Raw genomic sequence first — 19,757 nt, forward strand, 5'->3', positions numbered from 1 at the left:
AGTTAGAAAACTTGAGTTGCAAGGAGCAAGCTTGATTAAAAATCCCCCCCCCAATTTGCTACCTTCCCCCCAAAAAACGTACAGGGACTATATTATTTATTTATTCATTCATTCATTCATTCATTCATCTCATTTCTATACCGCCCAATAGCCGAAGCTCTCTGGGCGGTTCACAACAATTAAAACCAAGGAGCACACAATAAAACAATATAAAATATATTAAACATTAAAACCATTATTATTATTTTTATTTTATTTTAATGTGGGGGCACATTTAACAATGGCATCTTCCCACTTCAGTCCACTCAACAACCTCAGCTTTCTTCTATTTCATACTGCCTGGGTAGATTAGCTCAGAAAAGGAGATGCTACGAGCTGATTCAAAGGAAGTGTGATTTTCTATTTCTTCTTCTTTTTCTGCCTGACTCCTTTGATGGTAAGCCCTTTATGTCTGAACTTTCCTCCTCTGAAAACCTGAGAGCTCCCCTGCCCCGAAACCATAATTCTCTGATTCTTGTTTTGCCTCATCTGTAAACAACAAGCAACACTGAGCAGGTTTTTCTAAGGGCCATTAACCCGAGGGACAGCTGACAAGCCGATAACTTTGACACATGCTGCCAGACTTAATTGGCATCCAAGATACTCCATCGCCCAGCTCTTAAACAGATAATACTGTTCAGCGCCCAAGCTAGGTGCCAAATGGCATATAAAAATCTAAATGAAGTCAAAGCCTGGGGCAACCTGGATGTCAAAAGCAGAAGGCTCTGGTGTAGGAGGTAGAAGGTTTTTTTATGGTTAGACTCAGGGTTATGGGTTTTTTTGTTTATGGTTAGACCCTAATTTGGTTTTCATGTCCTTTTTGTGTGTATTACAACACAGACATACACAAAATAAGGTATCTCTTGCGGGGGGGGGGGGGATCTCAGTCAAATTTGATGTCCAATAAATCAGTTCCAGGAATTAACTGAACAAGTTATTTCTTTATCTTTTAGCTCACCTTTCCACCCAAAGAAATGGTGCTCAAGGCAGCCAACAGTAAAATCCAGATTAAAAAATAAGAAAAATCTTGATTAGAATGCAGCACAAAAACAAAACAAAAATAAAAAATACAGCTTAAAACACAATAAAATAAATAGGCAGCACAAACTAATTAAAACCCTTTAATTAGTTAAATTTAATTAGTTTAATAAAGTTTAATCTGCAGCAGATCAGGTTATATGCCAAAGGTACTGTGCATGTTCAGGTTCCTGGATGTGTGTGTGTGTGTGTGTGTGTGTTGCTGTTGTTGTTGTTTTTAGAACCTTGGGGTCCACCAGCTGGAGCGAAGTGCAAAATAGAAGCTAGGCAGTGGATAAACATACACGTAGAATTAGGGTCCAGGGCAGTTCCTCTGAGCACATTCTCAGCCCTGGAATATTATTTCCAGTAACAGATCAGAGCTCACAGTCCTTCCACATAAAAGTCTACTTCTGGTCCTCCCACTCCATCTTCATTAGTTTCAGCAGACTAATTTAGTGGGGGGAGAACATTTTTTTCTGTTGTTGCTATTGTCAAATAATTTGGAGTTGAGAACCTTGTGCCAATCTGCAAATCACTCAGAGATCTAGTAGTAGATCCCAATCGACCATTCCCTGCTCTTGCTGTATGCTGAATGAAACTAAATTCTCCTCCTGGGCAACTCAGATTCTGCACCAAGGAAAGATTCTGCAGCTTGCATGAATTAATCAATTTAAGAAAGCTTGTATAACTAGCTTAGTTTGCATAATTTATTCTGCACTTTACTCATTTATTTTGCAAATACTGCATTCGGGGGGGGGGGGCAAGGAGCTAGAAATCTTGTTCAGCTACCCGCTGGCATCTTGAGATTTTAGCAGCCATCATGCACATTCTTTCAAACATATCTTCACAATCATAAGGGCTAGAAACTTGCTTTTAAGACAACAGAGATTTGCAGGAAGCTGAGTTCTGTCCTTACTACCCCATTCTCTAGTTTGTCTGTTTTGGTTTTTCCACTGTGTTTCCATGGAATGGCAGCATAGACACAATCCCTGAGTATTGTGCAATCAGCCTTCACCCCCACCCCCATAGGTTCAATTAACCATTTCAGCTATATCCCAAGGTAATAGCTACAGTCTAAACTGATTCTACTTTAGTTGACATTTGGCAGTCCTTCCCTTTCAAACAAATCTCTTTCTCCCTTTTAATATGATTGTTTTTCTAGATACACAATACAATGAAATATAGACAGAGGATAAAAATTAAATGAAATTGGATCAACCCTGGAAAATAAAGTGGGGGCTGTGAGAGAAGAGAGGACTGCCAAATACACAAATAATCATTGTGTTCCTAAAATAAGTTTTATCTACATCCACTAAAGACAGGGAAAGGACAAGAGCTTCGGCTATTGGGCGGTATAGAAATGAAATAAATAAGATTGGGGTTGGAGGTTAAGGAACTGGATCAGTGCAGTACAGTGAAATATACTGACTCAAACTAAATGTGAAATGTGCACTTTCATATTTCATAGGAACGTGCTCATCAGCTGAAAGTGAATGTACACGTGCTATAGAGGGAACCAGGGTGCCGTTGCATACTCGCCCTCTTTTTAAGTTGTGGGAGGAGAAGCCTTCATGGGTGGAGGTCTTTCATCAGACCTGGTCGAACGATCCTGCTTCTGCTCTCATCTTCCTCTGTGAGGTATGGTGAAGATAGCACCTACTTTTCTTTGGATGTGTCCAAGAGGGAAAGTATTTCAATGCATCCTATGAGCTAGCTAGCAGACGTTCACATGAATGGTTCGTTTGTGTATGCATCACTTTCTACAAGGCAATGTACAAAAAGGTAAAAGATAAAAGTACAATAAAGCGCTCTCTCACTCTTGAGAGAGAGAAGGAGAGAGAGAGAGAGAGAGGTATAAAGCAGCACAACAGCAAAACAAGGATGTTTTGTGGAGTCACTATGGATGCAGTCAGTCTTAAGTTAAAATAAGCAAGGAAGATAGCCAGACTAACAGCAGAGTAATTGCAAAATTGCTCTAAATATATTTTGAAATTATTCTGTTGTTAGACTTTCTATCTTTCATGTAACATTTAGACACACACATACACACACATCCATATATATATATATATATATATATATATATATATAACAAGAGCAGCATCAACACTTTTAAGAAAAGACCCGCCAGAACATAGATTGTCATTAAAAAAAGGTGGGGGGAAGCTTTTAGTACTGGCAGTAGCAGTAATAATGATGACGACGATAGTTTCTACCTACCAGCAAAAGGTGGATGATGAAGAGGCCTGGTGGATGTCTCTAAGGAGGTATTCCCTATGTGTATTGCGTGGCTGCCCCCATCACAATAAAACAGTTGCTTTCCCGTGAGGCAGGCATCCTCAGTGACAGGTGGCCAGTCCCAGTGCTGGGGCGGAGCCCTGTGCACAGGCTGTGGAGTGACACCGAATGGGGCGCGTATCGTTTTTCCCTTTCACTGCCTCTGCACTTGGCGTTCTGCTTCCCTCCTGAGCCCACTGCGGCCCAGTGAGACTGTTCAGTGGCAGCCAGGCCCTCCAGCATTTTACCGCTGCTTATTGCTGCTGGTTCTGGCAGAGGGCCTGTCTTGGCTCTGCACGGAAGCCCCTGGGAAGGATGAGTCGTTGCTCGTGTGGCAAGTGCAAGCCGCAGTCCGATTGTGTTGTGACCTGTGGTGAGAGCTTGAAACCCAAGCCAGCCCGTCATACTTCAGCAACTTGGTAAAGAGTAATGACATCCCTTCAATTTATGGCAATCCCATTTGCCTTTCTTCAGTGCTGTGTTATTGCCCAGCTACCATGATGATAGGATGCTCCTTACATGATGCTGCATTGGCAGGATGCCTGTTCCACTGCTGCCCTACTGCTTTTCTGTCCTCTGCAGCTCAGGTTTCATTGAGGCCACCCCACAGCTGTAGCTTTGAATCAGGGAACCACAGGCAGCAGGGAAGCATTGTCCTCTTCCGCTGCACCATTCATAGTGACTTTCATTTAATAAAACAAACAAACACATAAAAGGGCACTCAAGGTAGCAGGCCAAACTCTGCTGCCGGTTTCTGACATCATAAGAACATAAGAAGAGCCCTGCTGGATCAGACCAAGGGCCCCTCTCATCTAGCATTCTGTTCACACAGTGGCCAACCAGCGGCCTATGGGAAAACCACAAGCAGGACATGAGGGCAACAGGTCCCTCCCGCTTGTGTTCCCCACCAACTGGTGTGCTGAGGCATACTGCCCCCAGTACTGGCGGTAACTATCATGACTAGCAGACATTGGTAGCCTTATCCTCCACTAACTTGTCTGTCCCCCTTTTTAAAGCCATCAAATTGAGGGCCATCACTACATCTTCTTGCAGCAAATGTCATGGTTTAACTATTCACTTTGTAAAGAAGTCCTTTATTTTAGTTTCTCTATCCTGAATACCCTGATCTGTAGGGGGCATCACATCTGATAACTGTCTTTCCATTCACCCTGTTCAGGTGTTCCTTCTTGTGCCAGCCACACATGCAGGAGGCAAGACATGGAAAGTCCTTGGCTGGAATTGAATGGCTCCGTTGAGTACTCCTGCTCTTGGCAGCGTATCAATGTGCCACACACAGAGCTAGCTGGTGAGGGAGATAGGGCTCTGTTGGGGCTTCCCATTTCCTCAGGATTGCACTTTCGAGGTATACCTGTGTTTAGGAAGGGCTGTAGCTCACTGGGGAGCACATAATTTGCAAACAGAAGGTCCCAGGTTCAATCTCTAGCATCTCTAGGTAGGGCTCAGCAACAACAACAACGATAATAATACTTGTTGGTGCTGCTGCTGTTGTTGTTGTTATAACAATAATTATTATTAATGTACATAGTGCTTTATCTTCCAAAGCAATGAAGGCAGTGTTCAACAATTTAAAACAATAAAACCCCAGAACATTAATAATAAAAATAATAAACCCAAGACCATTTAAACACAGTAAAAACATTTTAAAAATTACACATCTCGCTTGCCTGGGTCTCAGACTGGCCCTACGGGATTCCCCGTATGGCCTAACCCCTTTCCTCTGACCACCAACCATGTGATGGCTTCCCGGCTTTTGTGCAGCCTCTTCTAAGACTTGGCTATGTAAGAGCTTAAGGATGCAATCCTATGCAGGCTTAGACAGGAAAAAAAAAAAGCCCTACAGCTCCCAGCATGCCCCAGCCAACTGTGCTGGCTGGGGCATGCTAGGAGGTGTAGGACTTTTCACTGTCTAAACCTCCATAGGATTGCACTCCTAAGCTACAACATGCAGGGATTTTTACATTTTGGTCCCTCCCCTTTTGCCTTCAGCCCCACCCACCACTGGAATGTGGCCCCCGACAGCTTCCCCATAATGAATCTGACTCCTGGGCTGAAAGAGGTTCAATGCCCCTGGTGCAGATCATACTGATCTAGATGGGCCAGCGCCCTGACTCAGTATAAGTTCCCGTGAAGGAGCAGAAAGAGCAGGAGCAGTGTTCCGTTGTTCCTCCGCCCAGATGACGAACGTGACCTTGAAGCTTGTCTAGAGTACAGGCCTTGTCTCATTCCTCGCTCCAGCCTGTTGACATCCAAGAGGCTCTTTTGCTTGTCTGGGCCACAACATGGTGGTGGCAGACAGGCAAAATCCCTACCAGGCACCTTCTGAGTCCTGACAGAATTGGAGATCGGAGCCTTAGAAAGCATTGGGATGGGGGAAAGAAAGCAAAGACAGAGATTGGCTTCAACAGAACCTCTGAAAGCCTCCTCTCATGTGTAACTGTTTTATACCATGTAGGGATGCTGGAGAAATTTGAGACAGATTAAAATGAGCTCGGATTTCTAAGAATCCAACCTGAGGAATCCATTGCAGAGCGACCCCCTCAGGCCGGACGGAGTCTTTGGACTCTCGGATTTTTATTTTTTTTTGCTTTCCCAAAATTTATGCATATTTATTTGTAGGAAAATATGCAAGTTTCTGCTGAGGAAAAGTGGAATGGAATGGGGAGGCAAGACGTTAAATGTTACATACTAAGGTAAATTATGTAAATTGTCGTGAAACCTTTGACGTAATTATTTGTGTATTTTTCTGCATGACAGAAAAAATATCCGCATCCACCTGTGAGCAGATGATGGAACAAAAGGCGCCTGGCAATCCGCAAAACACAGATGGAGCGGATTTTACACAGTCCATACATCCTGATTACCATGTCAGCCCCTTGCTCCAATCTAGTCCGCTGTTGCCTGCTTTGACTGGCATCAGCTTTCAGGCAGAGAAAGGTATCCACCATCGCCTGTTACCTAACTAAATGATTAGGTGACACTGGGCAAGATGGACAAACTGGAGATGCCAGGGATTGAACTGGGGACTTCTGCATGCAAAGTAAGGTCTGCACCACTAAGCTATGGTCCCTACCCTCTCCTTATTCCATCCAAAGCCAATTCTCAATCAAATCGTGATGCTCTATTTCTGTTGCCATTACTGCACTTTCAGCATAATTAACTTGCAAAGCTTCACTCTTGGAGATCCATTCATAAATCAAGTGGTAATTAGATTTAATTTACATTCAGCGCTATTAAGATCTTCATTAAAAAAATAAAAGCTTTGGAATTTCACCTCCCACAGCATTATATTTTATTTTAATATGGAACAGTAATACAATATGTCAGTGTTATTTTTATTATTAGCTTTCTGCCATATTCTTCTCCCCATGGGACAGCAAGAAGTTAATTAAAGGGACGTCTCAGGCGGAAAGAATTGGATTCCAAGGAAGTCACCCTATGGTACAGCGAGAGAGATTCCTAATCTATATATCTATACAGACACACTGAGCAGCAATTGCATATGGTCCAAGGAGCTACACTGGCAATGTAGCTCCATTGCAAACAATCAAAATAAGGCAAGGATGGATGTGTGTGTGTGTGTGTGTGATTCCCTTGCAGCAAATTCCATATTCGTTCATTTCAAACAGAGGTGTAGAACCTCAGGTCCCTGGGCCAAATCCATGTCTCTGTGGGTCCCAATCCATCCCTCTGGAGTTCCCCAGATAGCTCCTGCCCCCAGTGTCATGTTCCCCAGGCTTGACCTGCCCTCTGGCTCTGAAGAGGACTCAGAGGCAGAGGAGACTTCCTCCATTTATCTAGTCCCTGCTAGGCCAGGGCCTCCCAGACCAGAGGAGGTGCCTCTACCTGACTCCTCTGGTGCAGAAGACAGTCCCTTATTACATCCTTCACCACTTCCACCCCGTAGGAGCCAGCACCTTCAAACCAGGCAGTAGCCCTTTAAGAAACAAACTACTTCTCTGAGGGGGTGGCATTCCCTTTGAGTCTTGAGCTGCTGGCCTTCATACCCCTTCAGAAAGCCTTCGACTGTTGCTGAGTCAACAGCTCTCCCTGCTTGAATCCCAGCTAACTTGGAGCTAGCCGAGGTCCTGCCTGGCCTAACTTGCCTGGCCTAACTTGCCTGGCTGTTCAGCACACTTTAACCAGACTGGCCTTGCCTCACCTTGATTGCACTCAACTGGACTGGACTGGACCTGACCTGACTTCCCAGGTCCTTGCCTACACGTACCTTGCTGGTTTTAGTCCCTCTGGGTGCTTTGGCCCAAGCTGGACAGGATTTGTTGTTGTTTAGTCATTCAGTCGTGTCCAACTCTTCGTGACCCCATGGACCAGAGCACGCCAGGCCTTCCTGTCCTGCGCTCTCTCCCGGAGTGTGCTCAAGTCCATATTCATTGCATCGGTGATGCTATCTAACCATTTCATCCTCTGCTGTCCCCTTCTCCTTTTGCCTTCAGTCTTTCCCAGCATCAGGGTCTTTTCCAGAGAGTTTTCTCTTCGCATTAGGTGGCCAAAATATTTCAGCTTCAGCTTCAGTATCTGTCCTTCCAATGAGCACTCAGGGTTGATTTCCTTTAGGATGGACTGATTTGACCTCCTTGCAGTCCAGGGGACTCGTAAGAGTCTTCTCCAGCACCACAGTTCGAAAGCATTGATTCTTCGGCGCTCAGCCTTCCTTGTAGTCCAGCTCTCACAGCCATACGTTGCTGCTGGGAAAACCATAGCTTTGATTATACGGACTTTTGTCAGCAAGGTGATGTCTCTGCTTCTTACTATGCTGTCTAGGTTTTCCATAGCTTTCCTCCCAAGGAGCAAGCATCTTTTAATTTCATGGCCACAGTCACCATCTGCGGTGATCTTGGAGCCCAAGAAAATAAAATCTGTCACTGCTTCCATTTCTTCCCCTTCTATATGCCAGGAAGTGATGGGGCCAGATGCCATGATCTTCGTTTTTTTAATGTTGAGTTTCAAACCAGCTTTTGCACTCTCCTCTTTCACCCTCAACAAGAGGCTCTTGAGATCCTCTTCGCTTTCTGCCTTTAGGGTGGTATCGTCTGCGTATATGAGGTTGTTGATAATTCTCCCAGCAATCTTAATTCCGACCTGTGATTCATCCAACCCAGCGTTTTTTGATGTACTCTGCATATAAGTTAAATAAGCAGGGCAACAATATACAGCCTTGTCGTACTCCTTTCCCAATGTTGAATCAATCGGTTGTTCCATGTCTGGTTCTTATTGTTGCTTCTTGACCCTCGTACAGGTTTCTCAGGAGACAGGTAAGGTGGTCTGGTACTCCCATCTCTTTAAGAATTTGCCAGAGTTTGTTGTGATCCACACAATCAAAGGCCTTAGCATAGTCAATGAAGCAGAAATAGATGTTTTTCTGGAATTCTCTTGCTCTCTCCATGATCCAGCGAATGTTGGCGATTGGATCTCTAGTTCCTCTGCCTCTTCGAAACCCAGCTTGTACTTCCGGTAGTTCTCGGTTCGCATACTGCTGAAGCCTAGCTTGTAGGATTTTGAGCATCACCTTGCTGGCATGTGAAATGAGCGCAATTGTGCGGTAGTTTGAACACTCTTTGGCGTTGCCCTTCTTTGGAATTGGAATGTAAACTGACCTTTTCCAGTCTTGTGGCCACTGTTGATTGTTCCAAATGTGTTGGCATATTGAGTGCAGCACTTTAAAAGCATCATCTTTTAGGATCTTAAATAGCTCAGCTGGAATACTGTCATCTCCGCTAGCTTTGTTGTTACTAATGCTTCCTAAGGCCCACTTGACTTCACTCTCTAGGATGTCCAGCTCAAGTTCAGTGACCGCACTATCATGGCTATCAGGGACATTAAGATCTTTCCTGTATAGTTCTTCTGTGTATTCTTTCCACCTCTTCTTAATCTCATCTGCTTCTGTTAGGTCCCTGCCTTCTTTGTCCTTTATCATGCCCGCCTTTGCACAAAACGTTACCTTGAGATCTCCAATTTTCTTGAAGAGATCTCTAGTCTTTCCCATTCTATTTTTTTCTTCAATTTCTTTGCATTGTTCATTTAAGAAGGCCTTCTTGTCTCTCCTTGCTATTCTCTGGAACTCTGCATTCAGTTGGATATATCTTCCCCTTTCTCCCTTGATTTTCGCTTCCCTTCTTACTTGTAAAGCCTCATCAGACAGCCACTTTGCTTTCTTGCATTTCTTTTTCTTTGGGATGGATTGAGTTGCTGCCTCCTGAACAATGTTACGGACCTCCGTCCATAGTTCCTCAGGCACTCTGTCTATCAGGTCTAATCCCTGAAATCTATTCCTCACCTCCACTGTATATTCATCAGGGATATGATTTAGGTCATACCTGAATGGTTTAGTGGTTTTCCCTACATTCTTCAATTTAAGCCGAAATTTTGCAACAAGAAGCTCATGATCTGAGCCACAGTCAGCTCCAGGTCTTGTTTTGACTGACTGTATAGAGCTTCTCCATCTTTGGCTGCAAAGGACATAATCAATCTGATTTCGATATTGACCATCTGGTGATGTGCATGTGTAGAGTCGCCTCTTGTGCTGTTGGACTGGACAGGATACCCATTCCCTTTCCCTAATCACTGATTATTTGGTGGTTTCCCAGCTGTTCCCCAATTTTAAAAGGTTGAAATGCCTCTCCTAAGTCTTAGCTACTTGAGTAAGAGCTTTAGAACACATTCCTATGCATGTTTAGACAGAAAAAGGCCTACAACTCCCAGCATTCCCCAGCCAAAATGGCTGGCTGGGGAATGGTGGGAGACAGAATGCTGTCTAGACATGCAAAGGAGTGCACCCTTAAGCAACAATACGCCAGTATTTCTTTTGCTATTTTGGTCCTGGCCTTTGCATATGGCCCTACCCACCACTGCAGGGCTGCTGCCAAGAGCTTCTCCAAGATGGAGTTTGGCCTCTGCCTGCAGGAGGTGCAACCTCCCTGATTTAAAACATTTATGTGCCACTTTTGATGAATTATTTCAAGATAGTTCACAAGACTTAAAACAACTGAAACAGCACTTTATGCGAAAACAACAACAAAACAGCAGATAAAAGTTCAATTGGAAGACAGAGTTTAAAATATGTATAATGATAAATATGTTATAAAATGTCTGGGTGAATATATATGCACACACATGCACACATCTTCATTTGTTGCCTAAAAGACAGCAAGATTGATGTGCCAGTGGATAGAATTTCGTATCTAGGGCACGACTGCAAATAAATAAATAAATCCCTTTTCCTTCTTATAACAAAGTGTACCTCTGATGGAGGTGGCACTTAGAGAAGAACATCGGCCAATGGATGTAGCATACTAGTAGGTGGGTAGGAGAAGAGGTACGTCTTCATCTCCTTGAGTTCTAAGCTCTTTATGACTTTGACCCCACCGGCAAAGGCGAAGTACAGGCTGAAGGGGCAGGATTGCAGCTTGAGATCGATAGGCACTTGGTCAAGGAGCACCTAATTACTTTGAATGAGTTCACATCTCCAGGGCCAGTTGAACTGCATCCTAGAGTAATAAAGGAACTGGCAGAAGAACTCTCAGAACTGCTGTCTATTATCTTTGAACAATCATGGAGGACCGGTAAAGTGCCAGATGACTGGAGGAGGACTCATGTTGTCCCTATCTTCAAAAAGGGTAAAAGGGAGGAATCTGGGAACGACAGACCAGTCAGTCTGACATCAATCCCTGGGAAAATTCTGGAGCAGATGATAAAGCAATCCATCTGGAAGCACCTTGAAAACAATGCCGTGATTACTCGAAGCCAACATGGATTTGTCAAGAACAAAAACTGCCGACGAATCTGATCTCATTTTTGGATCAAGTAACCTCCCTTGTGGACTGTGGGAATGCTGTGGACATCATATACCTCGACTTCAGCAAAGCTTTCGACAAAGTGCCCCATGATATCCTGATGAGCAAACTAGCTCGAAGTGGGCTAGATGAAACAACGATCCGGTGGATCCACAGTTGGCTACAGAATCGGACTCAAAGAGTGCTTATCAATGGGACCTTCTCAAACTGGGGAGAGGTAACGAGTGGGGTACCGCAGGGCTCAGTCCTGGGCCCAGTGCTCTTCAACATTTGTATTAATGACTTGGAGGAGGAGGTGCAGGGAATGCTGATCAAATTTGCAGATGACACAAAGTTGGGCGGGATAGCTAATACTTTGGAAGACAGAAACAAAATTCAAAGTGATCTGGATAGACTGGAGTGCTGGGCAGAAAACAACAGAATGGCATTTAATAGGGATAAATGCCAAGTTCTGCACCTAGGAAAAAGAAACCAAATGCATAGTTACAAGATGGGGGATACGTGGCTCAACAACACTATAAGCGAGAAAAATCTTGGAATTGTTGTCGATCACAAGCTAAATATGAGCCAACAATGTGATATGGCTGCAAAAAAGGCAAATGCTCTTTTGGGCTGCATTAATAGAAGCATAGCTTCCAAATCCCGGGAAGTACTAGTTCCCCTCTACTGAGCACTGGTTAGGCCTCATCAGGAGCACTGTGTCCAGTTCTGGGCACCACACTTTAAGAAGGATGCAGACAAGCTGGAGAGGGTTCAGAGGAGGGCAACAAAGATGATACAGGGACTGGAAACAAAGCCCTATGAAGAGAGACTGAAAGATCTGGGCATGTTTAGCTTTGAGAAGAGAAGACTGAGGGGAGATATGATAGCGCTCTTCAAGTACTTGAAAGGTTGTCATGGAGAGGAAGGCCAGGATCTCTTCTCGATCACCCCAGAGTGCAGGACACGGAATAATGGGCTCAAATGACAGGAAGCCAGATTCCTGCTGAACATCAGGAGAAATTTCCTGACTGTTAGAGCAATACAACAATGGAACCAATGACCTGGGGAGGTGGTGGGCTCTCCCACACTGGAGGCATTCAAGATAAGGCTGGTCAGGGATCCGGCCTCATCTGTCAGGGATGCTCTGACTTGGATTCCTGCGTTGAGCAGGGGGTTGGACTCGATGGTCTTGGAGGCCCCTTCCAACCCTACTATTCTGTGATTCTATGACAGTTTGCATTGGAATTAGAAACAAATAGGCAGCCAGTGAAGTTCTTTTAAGGCTGGTGAAATATGATTTGAGTGAACACTGCTGTTCAAAACTAAGGAGAACCAGAGATGTTAAAGCTTGCTGAAATTCTACAAACCTCACTTCAGAGCTCAGTTTGACTCACTCCCATTTTTTGTTTGCAATGTCTTTTTTGGTTTGTTCAAATGGGGAGATTATAACTGATCATGTGGGATCATAATCAGTCCTACCAGTTTATATGGAAATGACCATCCCCTTGCTGCCATTAGGTTGGCCGTTTTAGATAGGGAAAGTGCATTCCTGTGTGCATTTTTCAAAGTTGCATTTCAATGTGTGGATTTTTCAAAAATACACATTTTTGAACATGTTCACAAGTTCAAGAATGTGCAGACATTTTTTGCGGGGGGGAAGTGCTCCCGTTTGCATTCATGGTTGCGAATGGGGCATGTTTGGATGATTCAAGGACTGAAATGAAATGCTCATACATCCCTAGTCAGAACTCCGGTTGCTGCATTCTGAACTAACTGAAGCTTTGAAACTGCTTTTAGAGGCAGTCCTACATATAAGGTATTGCAGTAACCAAGATGGGATGTTACCAGAGCATGGCTAACTGTGGCCAAACTTTCTCTGTCCAGGAGTGTTCATGGCTGTTACACCTGCCCAAGCTGTTGAAAGGTAGTGCATGTTATTGAGGTCACTTGGGCTTAGAGTATCAATAAGTTGTGCCAGGTTGCCATTTGGGGTTGGGAAGATGGTAGCATTTTAAAATAGTAATTAAATTGACTAGTAGTCAACACAGCAAGTGCTATAAACATTGGACACATCGTTGAACAAAAGCACTATGTGGTAGCTGAACAAAGTCCATGTTGCCAAGTTTTTAATTTAACAAAGCTGCTTTAAGACCTGCCGTGCTGCGTGTTCTTCTCTTTGATGCTTTGGCTGGAATACAGTGACAAAAAGAATGGTCTGTTCTCCCCAGTCTTTAAAAAAATAATAAAAATCAGTAATATGTATCTGAAGCACTGCTCTGTGGCTGAAGAGATGTTGTCTTCATGGTACACTAAGTTCTCATTTATAGGTTTGCTGGGTACTGTGCATAAAATTGCTGTGTGTTTCTTTTTTAATCACAGGCAGCTGTTCTACCTGTGTTAGCTGTTTTGAAGCTCTTGGGAGTTCTTATTGTAAACCGGTGCATATTGCAAAGATTTTCCATAGCGGTGAACCTACCAGTCCTGTATATCAGTTCAGGCCAGATTTGATGTCACCAGAGGTCCCTGCATGCCTTCCATTGCAAGAGAAAAAGCAGCTTGAAAAGGACCAGTTTTGATCTGAAAAATGACCCTTGTTCTTCTCAGAATTGCAATCTGCCCAGGATCTTTTCTTTTCTTTTCTTTTACTTTTCTTTTCTTTTCTTTTCTTTTCTTTGCTTTAAGAGAAAAAATCATTATAGAATTCATTGAAACATCTAGTGTGACCTGCACCAGTAGTGGTAGATATTTTCTTTCTTGATCTATCAGGCAAGGCATGTTTTACAGTAAAATATGGAGAGCGTTTCTTTGTGGCTTTCATACAAATCCTTCAGCCTCCACCAGCTGCCCTATGATGGAATTGCCATTCCTCTATGGTAGCCATGTTGTGGTGGGGTCCAGGACAGTTTCTCAAATTGCCAAATGTGTCCATTGCCCCAAAAGGTTCCCTACCTCTGCTGCAGGGTTTCCTGGGCAGCCAAGCAAATGGAAGTCTGCAGCCCAGGCAGAATGTCAAGTAAAAGTGGCCCCAGTCTAGAGCCCAGACAGAATGCCAAGTAATGCCACAGCATCTGGGGTTGAAGATCATTGCATGGTAGGCCAAGCGGCCAACTGTGAGTCTTGTGTGAGGCTGCAGGCATTGGGATCAGTTGGGAATCACAAAGATGTGATATAGTGGCTTTCCTCAGTGACACATCGCCCAGACTCATGACCGAAGCAGCATCTGGGGATATAATACTGCTGAGTTGAAATATCACCCTTAGCAATATTTTAGAGCAGCCTTCCCCAACCCAGATGTCCTGCAGATATTTTGGACTACAACTCCCAGCATCCCTGGCCATTGGCTCTACTGTCTGGGGCTAATGGGATTTGAAGGCCAAAACCTCTGGAGGGCACCAAGTTGGAGAAGGCTGTTTTAGACTGAAAGGGAGTGAGATAATGGGGTGCAAAACTGCTTGATCAAGCCAAATCTATTCTGGGGTGAATGATGGGAGTGGGGGGTTGGTGCTGTAAATCTAGACAAACAGATATAGGTCACATTTATTCGACATGCCCTAAGATAATGCAATTCGGGAAGTTAATCCTTGATCAAATAAGAGGAAATGGCTGGTTATATTTTACTGTTAGATCCGTTAGCTGTAATATTTTGTCATGTGAGATCATAATTGGTCCTGGCAGTTGATATGGAAATGATCATCCATCTCCTTGCTGCCATTAGGTTGGCTATTAGTTATAATTGAAAAAAAGAAAAAGAAAAAGATGGACATTCCGTTAATATCAGGATCAGTTGCTAAGAATTGGGATGAGGTACGCACAATGAAATTATCCAATATGGTGTAAGAGAAGGTAGGCAGATATATAATAGGTTGGAAGGGAGGAAGGAAGGAAGGAAGGAAGGACATTCGTAATTTACTGGAATTGGAAGGTTCCGCTGTAACCCTGAGGTCCACCAACAGGGCCCAGGTGCAAAATATTGCCCCAGGAAGATGAACATAGATATGCGGAAGAAGGTGCCTTGAGCAAATGCTTCGCCCAGAAATTTGTTTTCAGTTACAGAACTGGAGCTTGTGGACAAATCCTTTCACTCACAAATCTCCTCCCTGCACCCCTCCCACCATGTTGCCAGTTTTCTTTCCTTATTGAGGAGGAGGGGATTTTTATTTTTGTTTTGGTGGTCCTTATTTTAAAACCAGTTGGTGTCGGAAATCCTGGCCAATCTACTGCTAATCATTTTTTTTGGGGGGGGCGTCCCCTTAAATCCCCATTTGTTCAAATTGCAGCCATAAATTGCACAAATTCTGTCTGCAATTTGCACAACATTAAGCCTATTACAGCTGCAGTTTGTGCACATTAAGCATGACCTTTGAGGTCTTTAGGCATTTGCACATTTGCACTGAAATGTGCACAAATTACACACATTGTGGTTTCAATTTGCATAAATGGCATTTTAAGGGGGGGCAAGAAAGTTTGTGGATTGGGGAGGAGGACCAGATTTGGGGGGGAGGGCGGGATTTCCTCGTGACAGCCATCCCTTGGGGTGGTCAATGTTTGAGATAGGATTCTCCAAACATCATCTCTCCGCTCTCGTGCCCGATTCCTGTTTGCATTTGCGATCACCACACTCTGTGCAAATGGGAGATTTGGGCAAATTGAGCAGTGATTGGATGGGAGTTTTGCACAAATCTCCTGAAATTTGCACAAATCACCTCATTTGTGCAAATTTCCTGCATAGACTAAAGTGGGGCTCATTCAGTCTACTGAGGGAATTTGTGCATATTAGGGAATTTGCACAAACCAAACTCGGGATTGGGAATGAGACGAACATGGACATGTTTTTGCTCAGGGCTTTGAATGGGGCATGCTCGCTTGTTTTGCAAGCAAAAACAGAGTTCTCATACATCCCTAGCCACCACTGCTCTAAGATGAATTTGACATTCCTCTGCAGTTCTTTAACCTATGAGCGGAACTGCCACGTCCCAGTTTAAAGAGTTGCCCAGGGCAGGAGATAGGTTATATACAGTTCCTTTGAATCCAATCCCCATCCCTGCCCCACTTCAGAATCCATTGTGAATTTTCACAGGTGTCAGCTGCTTCTTCAAATCTGCCCTACAGGAATAATTAATTTGACATTGAGCTCTTAACTTTTGAGACGTTCCTTTTTACCTTTACGTGAATGTTCCCTTGTCAACAGCAAAGCTCAAAGGCTTCAGGGGGAAACAACTCAATTTTTGAAGCCAGACTATAGTAGTCTTAGACATTTAGTTAGGATGGATCGATTGGCATACTTGTCTTGGATGCACCATGCTATGGGAGCAAGAATGGGCATAAGAAGATCTCATGATAGGTTCACAGTTATTAAGATTAACCGTACATTCTGAAATTGTTTATTTTCAGTACAGTATAATTAAATCTATTTTCAGAATGGGAGTATGAAAAACCAAACATTAGCTAGTTCAGAGATGTAATGAGAGCAGTAAGCCAGTCAGGGTGGCACCCTTGCAGCATTTTTATCGGACCTTCCCTGATAGCCTAGCACAGCCAAACAGACTCAGCCATTGGAAAAGTAGGGTTGTGCTGTCTTAGTAAGGATGTGCGAACCCACCCCCATCCAGGTTCTCTGGGCGCCTGCCCAGCCCTTGCCCTGCTTGCCTGTCCCCAGACCACACTCAAGCCCCTCCGGCACTCAGTGAGCAACTTGCACTCATCCCGGCAACCTCATTGAGCTCTGCGGTCGCCATTTTTGAGAAATAAAATGATCGCAAAAATGCACATATTTGCGTCTGTGTGAAAATGCACATTTTGCAAAAATGCGCATTTTTGCGCATAAGCAAATATGTGCATTCACAAAAATGCATTCACAAAAAATGTGCATTTTCTCATATGTGAATATGCACATTTGCAAAAATGTGCATTTTCGCACACACACAAATATGCCCATTTTTGCGATGGCCATTTCACTTATCAAAAAATGGTGACCACGAAGCTCAAGGAGGCCGCCGGGGTGAGTGCGGGCCATTTGCTGAGCGTGGGCAGAGGGCGAGCAGGGTCAGGAGCTTGGCGAGCAGGGCTCAGGGTTGCAGGCAGGGGCGGCTCTGCCGGATTCCCAGATGGAATTGGGCGCCTGTACCGTCCCTATTTCTCAGATGCTTGGCGAAAGCAGCAGAAGAGGCCTAATGCAGCCTGACACAGTAAAGCACATTCAGCCACTGAATACTGTTAGTAGACGAAGCAAAAGCAGGAGACACCAAACACTGTGTTGCAGTGCCTCTGGTTTTGTTGTTGTTTTGTTTGGGGGAGGGTTTTTGTGTGGCTTGGGTTTGTTGTTTATTTTTGTTTTACACTACAGCTTTGAAGCAGGACCAGTCTAGCTGAAGCAATAGCCTTCAAGGGCAACAGCTATTCTTAACTCTGTGTGTGTGTGTGTGTGTGTGTTTATTTTTGTGTGTATATTGGAGAGAGAGAGAGAGAGAAAGAGATCTGGGAATCTATCCTGTACGTACAGACACATTTTTTTCTGATACTGAAAGTGCTCAGCCATTTAACACCATCATCCCGATCCATATGGAGTACTTATGTGAGTGAACTTCCCTATATGTTTGCATGAATGGCTCTTGGCATAACTTTTGAATGTTTTCAGCAAACTCTTTGACCTTGTTTGTTTGTTTGTATTTGAAGGCACACAACTCAGCAAGAGACCAACAAAACCATCACAACATGCACAAATGCTATCCGGCAGCTGTCTGAGGTCATCAGAGGTTCTTCTAGGGTAGGTGACCTTTAAGATAGGGTCTGGTAAGAATCTGAGTCCTTTACAGCACAATTCTGTACAAGTCTACTCAGATGTAATCTTACTGAGTTAAATGGAACTTACTCCCAGGTAAGTGTGTGAAGGGTTCTACCCTCACAATTTTTGAAACTGTTATATTTTTGGGGTGGTGATGGGAATTCTCAACCATTTTTTAAGTCTAATTTCCTTACAATCAGCCAATCGACCAAAAACTGAAGTCACAACGTCAAAACTGAAGTCCCAATCTGAAAAGTTTCCAAGACTGCCAGTTGTATTTATTGACTTACTTGGGTTATTTGAAAATCACCTTTCACATTAAAAGAAAAATTTCTCCAGTGCAATGTACAATGAGGCATTTTAAAATAGCACTTTCAAGTGTACAGGTATGAACATTTAAAATGGTAAACCTAAGGCGCTTAGACTGGCTCCATTCTTGTCTAGCTTGCCTAGTCCAGACAAGACTGAGATTCTCTTACTTAGTAAAGCTAATCCAGGAATAGGAGCCTCAAACAGTGTTGGATGGGGCAACACTGTTTGAGGCTCCTATTCCTGGATTAGGGAACTTGTTCAAGTAGGGAACCTGTTCTGAATCATCTTCACTGCAAAAACAACTCCCTACCTGTTTGCAAAGAAATGCACATCTATGGGGGAAAACCTAACGTAATTTATTCCATGTTGTGCTAGTGTATTTTAGCAGGAAGCTTTTCATGTGGGGCATCCTCCCTTGATCTGGTCTCCTTCCGATGTTTTGGACTACAACTCCCACTATCCCCAGTGACCATGAAGGCTGGGGAGAATAGGAGTTGTAGTCTAGTGCAAGTAGGGGGCACCATGTTGGGGGGACACTGATATAGGGGAGCATTAAAAAAAAGTGATCCCCCTCCTGCAGTCTGAAGAGGTATAATCAATTCTACTTGCCCCAAACTCTATAACTTAATTCCCATCTCACTCGTCTATCTATCTATCTATCTATCTATCTATCTATCTATCTATCTAACTATCTATCTGCAACCTTACTCTTGGAGGTTTTTGAACTACAACTGACCTCCCACCCCACCACACGCTTCTATGAAGAGACCAAAGCTCCAGCAACAACTTAACAAATCCACTCCTACTGGAAGAGGAATCCCTCTTTAAAGTAAGCTAATTGAACCAAATAAAAGATGGTGATTAAAGTGTACAACAGCCTTCGGAAACTCAGCATCAGGGATTTTTTTCCCCCATGAAGCAGTAAACTGTGGGATTATTGAGTTACCAAATGAAAGCTGAGGTGAGATAAAATGAATAAGAATCTTCTCACAGTCTTTTATCGAAATGCAGGAAATTGGCTGTTTCTCGTACATCCAGAGGCATTTTCCGGGACACAAATTGGGTCCAATGGGAAGTCAAATGAAGACAACTCCCCCCCCCCAAAAAAAAAAAAGAAAGGGGAGAAAAGAGAAAACATAGCAGTTCTTGACACTTCAATGTCATTACTATCAAAACTGGGACCACAGCAAAAGCTACAATCGGAGCAAGACTGGATGGGAGAGTATGTATTTAAAAAATAATATTCAGGAGAGTAAGGTTTACAAGAGCAGGAAACATTAGTCTTCTAACCTGAGAAACAAGTATGCTACTCCATCTTGACATTCCATAATAACTTTTATACTACCTACTTAATTAGTATAACAGATCTTCGACATTCTGCTTTCCTCCTTTTCCTTGTATTGCTCAAATAATTAAACCTACAAATTTTGAAGTGAAATCTGCAATGTTTCACCCTTCTACCAAACAAATAGCTTTGGTGACTATTGGTTGGTGAGGTTCCATGTTCCTCTTGGGGA

The 19,757-nt window shown here is 43.6% G+C and overlaps 1 protein-coding gene across 34 annotated transcripts in view; it reads left to right on the forward strand.

Annotated features, from left to right (window-relative positions):
• Nucleotides 1-19,757, forward strand: part of TSNARE1 (t-SNARE domain containing 1) — a 579,510-nt gene that overhangs the window by 238,090 nt on the left and 321,663 nt on the right. For all 34 annotated transcript variants that reach the window (XM_084848631.1, XM_084848635.1, XM_084848636.1 and 31 more), the window contains one exon: nt 17,820-17,910. In XM_084848631.1, coding sequence (XP_084704757.1) covers nt 17,820-17,910 — 91 coding nt within the window. The remainder of the gene's footprint in view (nt 1-17,819; nt 17,911-19,757) is intronic.

The sequence above is a fragment of the Heloderma suspectum genome, chromosome 4, assembly GCF_057233095.1.
Source record: "Heloderma suspectum isolate Gila_16-S chromosome 4, 16-S_ref, whole genome shotgun sequence".
NCBI lineage: Eukaryota > Metazoa > Chordata > Lepidosauria > Squamata > Helodermatidae > Heloderma > Heloderma suspectum.